The 7,590-nt window shown below is 36.1% G+C and overlaps 1 protein-coding gene across 1 annotated transcript; it reads right to left on the bottom strand.

Moving 5' to 3' along the window:
• Nucleotides 1–2,016: 2,016 nt before the first annotated feature.
• On the bottom strand, nt 2,017–7,165 carry LOC135682681 (all-trans-retinol 13,14-reductase-like). Its single transcript, XM_065197667.2, has 6 exons — nt 6,766–7,165; nt 5,641–5,806; nt 5,047–5,312; nt 4,535–4,736; nt 3,526–3,723; nt 2,017–3,018 (listed from the first exon to the last, which is right to left on the bottom strand). Exons 1-6 carry the CDS (start codon nt 6,985–6,987, stop codon nt 2,174–2,176), a joined length of 1,899 nt encoding a protein of 632 aa, XP_065053739.2. The 5' UTR covers nt 6,988–7,165; the 3' UTR covers nt 2,017–2,173.
• Nucleotides 7,166–7,590: the final 425 nt, after the last annotated feature.

Below are 7,590 nucleotides of genomic sequence, written 5' to 3'. Positions count from 1 at the left end.
AGCATATTACAAATATATTGAGAGGTAGAGGCAAACATTCAGCGCCGTAGTTACCGACTCCTTGGGCTTTTGGGGCTTGACCCCCCCCCCCCCCCTCCGGGACCTTTTTAGGGAACACGGATTTTAATTTTGATGCCATATGATTGCTACACTGCGCGAAATCTCTGAATTATTCAAAGCAAAAAAACTTGGTTGTTAAATCTTTCATCTTATTCAAATGTTAGTCTTAGAAAACTTCATCAAAATTTTTGCTAGAAATTTTGTCGAGGTGAAATTGTTGGTGGTTAATGTTTGGGGTTTGTTGACCAAAGAAAAAGGATACGAGGAGCATAAACAATGAACTTGAAAAACTGATTGTTCAATAAAGGCGTTAAAAATATGACTGGATAACATTTGAAATCATTCTCCCAGAGAAACAAATAATGAAACTAAAAAATAATGAATGGAAACAATTTGTATGCAACACTAGTATACAATGTTTCCGCTATTTCGTGCCATCTTCAAATTTGAACATATATGGAAATGAAGAATAATTTTATAGGAAATTGCTTAAAATATAAAAAACACAAAGAAACTTCAAAGAATAGGAAAATCCGTCAAGATCAACTCTTACGAAGAAGCAAAACAAAACTTCCCTTAGATTGCTGTTTTTTACATTGAAAATCTTTGCTTTTAATCTATGCTCCCTGGAATTTATAAACTGAGGAAAATTTGTTCTTTCTCTTTGGCTCAGAATGATAGGTTATAAGTTTTCTGAACGCCACAAATTTAAGTTTTTTCTTGAAATCAAATGGCTAAAAACCGTCAGATTTTAAGCCATTAATAAATTTCCATATTTTTTCTGGGATTCTAACAGTTAATGCTGATTTTATTAATGGTAAATTCATATAAAAAATTAATGAAAGAAAAATAATATGATTAATTCTGCAAAAGTTTTGCATCAAAGAGTTTTTGAAACAACAAGAAGTTTCCGATCTATTAATCTCGCAAAGGAGAGACAAGATTCTTTCTGATATTTCGAAACAGAGAAATAAATCAGTTATGTTACGAACTATAATGTAGGCTTCAATAATCGTATCTTTCACTTGGAACAGCAAAAAAATTGCGTATTTATTCTAGCCAGGAGCGTAGCGTGCGGGGTGTGGGGTGTGACGCTCCCAACTTTCAGAGAACTCGTCGGTAGATTTACATTTCAAACAAAAAAGTTTTTACCAAATGAAACAAAAGAACTTCTGTCGGTAAAATATGGTTTTGCATCTCCCACACCTGCCAGCAAGAAAGGTCACGCTACGCCACTGATTCTAGCTTCTACACAAAAATATATTTTCTTTGAATCTATAAATTGATGAACAAAATTGGATGAGATAAATTACGATAAAGTTTCATTTACACAATAAAAGTGATTATGTCGTGCCTTTCTATCGAAGCATTTCTCCTATAATTTTATAATTATTCTTATGATGTCTTAAATGCCTAAGGTTGTGGAGAAAAAATTAACTTTAGAGTTCAAAGTTAATATCAATTTGTTGGTTCTGGTGAGAAGGTAATTTCTTAGACTTGTCCATCACAAAAATGATGGTTTCATTAGTGCTGCAAAAAGTTTTGGGTTTGGAAACTGGATTGCCAGAAAATTTTCGGAGTTGGCAGAAAACTCGTTAGACACGAGAGTATTCGACAAAAGCGAATTATACTTTTAAGTTTTATTGCGAGTGACATATCGTCCTTGAGGCAGCCAATTAAACACAAAAACAATCCTTAGATGAATCAGTCTTTATCAGCAATTTGTAACTTATATCTGCAAAATGTTCATATGCCAGAAAACAGATTGCCAGGAAGAAAAATTGATCTTGATTTTTAGCACGACTAAGTGGCTTTCACCAGCCTTGGTGTACAGTCAGCGAGGACTGTCACTGAACTAAAAAGTACCACAGCGGATGAAACGAAATGTAGGAACAGCTAAAAATCAACCCTAAATAATGGTCAAATCAAGCGAAAGCTACAACAATCACATCAGCCTAAAAACTAAAAACAGATCATTAACAGTTTAACATTTCCAGTACTATATTGATATGACTACACATTGCATGAGCGCACAATCAGAGACAATGCCAAGGAATTCACTAAATTTATGCATGCTAAATGCATCTTATCACTCATTGACTCATAAAGTCTTTCATTGCACCTTTTTCTCTGCTTCCCGTTTCATTTTCCCTGTGAATCTTACGATGTCGACCAGCAAGTTGCGATGCAGCGCCTCCGAAGCAGCCATCAGACCCCCAAACATCGCACCTGAAAAGCCACATGTGAACACATCCTGCCCAGTGAGTATAAGACCTGGTATTGACGTTTTAGGCCTAAGGGTTGCAGCCGCTTCTGGGGTGAAACGTGCCCTGTTGTGATCGGCACCATAGATCTCTCCACGTGGGGAACCGATGTAGTAATTGTTGGTTACAGGTGAACCAACCTCAAAGTATTCTTTTTTGTCTTTGATTTGAGGGAAAAGTTTGCAAGTTTGCTGCCACATGCGCTCCCCGATTCTGTTTTTGATTTCTTCATAATCATCACCACGTTTGCCAACTCTCGCTCCATCCCAGTCTGAAAACCAGTTGTAGTTTCCTAATGTTACAATTGCGCAAGTTGTTTTTCCAGGATAGCGTTGGTCCCATGTTGGATCCTTTGTGGATGGAAACGAGACAAACAACAAGGGTATGTCCTTGGTACCGACCTCGGAAGCACTCAGACTCATGTAATCATCAAAGATTTTGTCAAAATTATTTTCTGAGTAGACCCAGAAATTCTGACGCTTCACGCCAAGCTCTTCCTTAGTGGCATCAAGTCCAACAAAGGCAGTGAGTGCTCCGGGCCCATGTCTGATGCAAGACAGAGCTTCTTTTATTTCTGGTTTCTGTCTCAAGCTTGGTGGAAGCAGACGCTCATAGGTGTTGTATATGCCAGCATCTGATATAACCAGTGGTGCTTTTATATCAAAATCTTCACCTCCTTTTTTCACCCTTACGCCTAAAGTGGGGAAAAATGTCATCTAGATGGTCGTTTAAAATATGGAATAAAATTGGGACAAAAACTTCTGCATATTTCGTCAATAAATTTCAATTTTTTCTCATTATGTTTTAAAGAAAGTTTGAAACATCAAAAACTAAAGACTTAAGGAAAATGGGCATCTAAGGAAGCTATTTTTTCTTTAATTACTAAAGCCACAACTAAAGGCGGGTTTACACTTGACTTGAGCGAATTTTAAATGATTCTTCCGAGAAATCTCCAAGCGTGTTTATGGCTCTCCTCTCTCTTGGCAAAAAATTCGCTGGGAAGTAGAACTCCTTTCAACTTTCATATTTCGCTAGTAAATTCGCTTATGCTCAAAAATAACAAAATACATTCCAATCGCTGACGAATTCACTGAAGATTTGCTCAAGTGGAAACCAGCTTTTAGTCACAATAATAAGATGACACGCATAAGATGACAAAAACCTTAAAAAAACAGACAAAATTATTGATGCACCAACTTACCAATGGCATTCCCAGAGTTGTCCACCAAAATCTCAGTTACAGGTGCTCGGACAAGTACATTTCCCCCAGCTCTTCTAATGACAGGAACAGAGTGAAAGGCAATCTCACTGGCTCCACCAGAGGGGTAATACCCACCATGCATGAAATGATTCAGAAGGAGGCTCTGCATTATAAATGGGGCATCTTTAGGGATAGTACCTTTCAAAAGAAAATAAAATTTCAGTTTCATCATTTCTACAATCACCATCACCTGAGACTTAAAGGTACAGTAAGTACAGTGCTGGAATATTTCAGGTCATGTCGAGGAGAGATCATGCCTTTTAAACAAGCTGGCCATAACAGACTGAAATTTTTAAATGGTGATTTTGCATCTTGTGCTCTCTTCAAGGTTAACACAAGGTGAACAAAGTTGTATTCTACGGTCTCTATGTTAAATATTGCTTAAAAACAAGGGTTTGGTAGCCTGTGTTCTAGACCTCTATCAAGTCAGGGGCCTGGAGCACAACCTGAAAACTCATTAAGGCCAATTTTCAAGTGACTATGACACAATTTTATGAATTTAAAAAAATAGATTGGAATTAGCAATATTTCACCACAGGTTAATAACTTATCTGTCACGTTTATTTTGAATAACATTCCTGGTCCCAGTTTTTCAGACAAGAGCCAAAATATATGCCTGGTACCAAGCATTGAAAGTCCAAAATCTGTAATCTCTACCGTTTATGCAAGCGGTGTAGCTACTGGGGAAACCCCCTTTCAATAGCTACTGACATCTCCCCTCAATAAAATTTTCTTTTCTAAAATAAAGGTATTTTGCTATATAGGGGTGCTTTTGCAAATTTTCAAGCTTCTCAGCAAATAAAAGCAAGTTTGCCTGAAAACCTCCCTTGAGCAGAAGAGCTATCAAGGCCCGGTGTATTTGTCTGAAACATTTATGACAGTATTTATACTTGAACAAGTTTATCCTCATGATAAATGTAAGAAAACACTTGGTATCAGTTAATCTCACCATAATCGCCAAAGTTATAAGCTAGCACTGCCTTCAAATCCTTGTCTGTGATGATTTCATCAAGTACATCTAGGACAGTCTTCTCGGAAAACTTGAAAAAGTCAGTCACATAGTTGAGCAAACCAGTCTTGATTAGAATTTTGGACATCCATAAAGGCAATGTCTTCACCAAAATATAGCCAGTGACACTTTTTCTAGCTTTCTGTGACAAGAAAAATGATAACTTAAGAGAGAACACTTTTGGAGGAAAATATGGTCATATTGAACCATTATGCACAAACAATATGACTTGCAAGCAGTTAACTTTAAGACATTATCAATACAAAAGAATGGCAGAACTATATAAAAGAGTAAAACGCACTTCACATGCAAACACAATAGAATGTGCATGCAAAATTTGCTTATCCTAAATATATTAGAATAAAAGTTATTCCATAAAAGGTACTGAAGGAAAAACAGTAAGATATACATGCAAACACAATAGAATGTGCATGCAAATTTGCTAATCTTACCTTTAATAATGCCATGAATGAGTTAATTCCTTTTTCTTCATTGGGAAAGTGCTTTATGAGGGTTTTCTTGAATTCCTCTGGACCTGTTCCTACAATTGGAAATTTTCTAGGGTCTTTCTCTAGGTCGCCAATCACAACTGTGTCAAAAACATCATCAAGTGGAACCCAATCAAGTTGTCCATCAGTAATCTGGTCAGTCAAAACCCTGTTCATAGACTGTCCTGTAATATTGCCAATGTAGTGAATCCCAACATCAAACTCAAAACCTAAAAAGAAGAATTTGCAACTCAACATTTCCACAAATCAAAAGTAATTATTGAAAAATGAACATAATGAATAATAGATAACACAGCATATTATAAAACGAAAATATGCAAATACTTCAGGCATAAAAAGAATGGCTTGGTCATTTAAATTAATATAATAGCAAATGTTGATTACCAAAATTATTGACTCATTGACATCTAGCAACTAAAATAATATCAATGGACGCAACATAAATAACAAACAGATCTAAATTAGTATTAATTGACTATATGCTGAAATGAAAAGTTTATGGGAATAACCATATAAATCAAGTTTCTAAATACTAACCTTTTTCAATAAAAGTATGGCAACATCCTCCTGCTTGGTCATGTTGTTCTAGAACCAAAACTTTCTTTCCAGATTTTGCCATCAGGGCACCTGTTGTTAGGCCTCCAATTCCACTACCAATTATAATAGCATCAAGATTGCTAGGCACTTTCTTTGATGAGAACCCCTGAAAGGAATGTAAAATAACCCTTACACAGAGCATGTACCAATGACTGATAAGAATACCAGTCTTGGGCTTGTCTGTCTACAAGTGTAATTGCTAACATTTAAAAAGAACCAATTTTAACAATAAAGTTTAAAATCTCTGATAATATGCTAGTTATACATTTGAAAAAGATTCATCAGAAAGAAATCCCTAAGTTCTATTGAATTAGAATTGAGTCATGGAAGGAAATAATTTAACATCTTCCTCTTTTCAGTGCTTTAATACCCCCTGGAGGTGTTAGAAGGTGGACTTAAAAACTCTTTGCTTTAGTACTCAAAACTCTTTTACAAGTGAAAAATAGGCAGTTAACATACGAGGCAACTTTTCTATTCAGTGGAGGTCATTTAATTTTTCCATGCATTTCATGTTTTGAACATTTGCAGAAAATGTTTAGCTTGCTTTTATTTTCATCTGAGCTTGCAGTGCAAAAACTTGAAGGGATTTCTAATTTTTCTTGAAACCCTGCTTGTAGTTGGACTCTAAGAAAGACACCTTCTCTTATTCATGTCTTCTTTTATTCAGACATACTACCTAATGAGTGCTCACATTTGAAAGGCAGATTCATCAGGCATTTAATAACTAAACTTTTTTTCCTTAATTTTAGATAGGTCTTGACATGCAAGCTTAGTAACCACAACATGACATGCATGCAGTGACCAGTTGTATGATTAAAGTTTGAAGATGTAGAAACCTCACGAGACATTGTCTCTTCAAATTAGAGGACAAAGGACGATTTTGTTTTCTTTGATTGTGAAGTTGCTACAAGTGGCAGCTCATATGTGAAAAATAATGTAACATCTTTATATATCTAATCACTTGGTGAATAAATTTTTGCGAAACATTGGCTAAGTTTAGCTGAAACTTGAAAAACACAGGCATAGATCCAAGCATTGAAACTCTACAAGAAATTGTGGCCTTACGTCTTTGATAACAGCATCCCTCTTGCTCTTGTCAGTCACCAATGGACTCGGGTTTCGCAAAAACTCTGTTGAAAATGGATTCACTGCTGCCAATGGTGCTTTCCATATCCGAATCAACTGCCAAACTAGCAAGATTGCAAGCACGACGAAAGCCAGCGACAAATAGTTGAACTTTTGTACCAACTCGAAGAGAAAGGCAAAAATCTTTTCTACGAGAACCATCTTCAGTCTTGTGGGGCAAACCCAACCTCAGCGTGCATGTGAGAATGCTAATATTCTAAATCTTGGAATTTTTAGGTTTGTTTTGACCAGCCTTGCGAAATTCAAGATCTAATTGCGAAATGGAACACCTCGTGATGGTGGTTGCTCAACTCGAGGAAGGAAAGACGAGCGAAGACCAATGTGTTGTTGTTGTTGCTGTTAAGGGCCTGTTCTTGAAGGACATTTCGTTCCAGGAGGAACTTTTGGTGGGAAATGAAAATAGAGAATGAAAATTTGAGTAAACATGAAAATTTGGCGATTTATCTTCGACATTCAACTGTCATTGAGGCAATTTATAATGCAACAACCTTCAGTCAAAACAAATAAAGATTTATACAAACTTAAACAATTCAATATTATCATGCATTTTCTGTTGCTAACACTTTGATAAAGACGTTTCGGTGATTTCAATCATTGGGTAATGGACCTCTAGAGAGACAAGAGCTTTTGCTGCACTGTAGCAACTGGGTTCAAGTTTTCCATCCTTTAAGAATAAACCAATTTGGCACTTCGTGTTCTACGGCCTTATATAGAACAAGAAAAGAAATAGTTACTGTGCCAAAG

This window comes from Rhopilema esculentum, chromosome 16 (genome assembly GCF_057945365.1).
Source record: "Rhopilema esculentum isolate cy_ngs chromosome 16, ASM5794536v1, whole genome shotgun sequence".
Lineage (NCBI taxonomy): Eukaryota > Metazoa > Cnidaria > Scyphozoa > Rhizostomeae > Rhizostomatidae > Rhopilema > Rhopilema esculentum.
This window is presented reverse-complemented; position numbering and strand designations above follow the sequence as displayed.

Excerpts from the sequence above, each read along its gene's own strand:
- LOC135682681 (XM_065197667.2), bottom strand. The coding sequence starts at position 6,987 with ATGGTTCTCGTAGAAAAGATTTTTGCCTTTCTCTTCGAGTTGGTACAA. Across the intron at positions 5,313-5,640 it reads CCATACTTTTATTGAAAAAG|GTTTTGAGTTTGATGTTGGG; the intron begins GTTAGTATTTAG and ends TCTTCTTTTTAG. Across the intron at positions 3,019-3,525 it reads CAACTCTGGGAATGCCATTG|GCGTAAGGGTGAAAAAAGGA; the intron begins GTAAGTTGGTGC and ends TCCCCACTTTAG.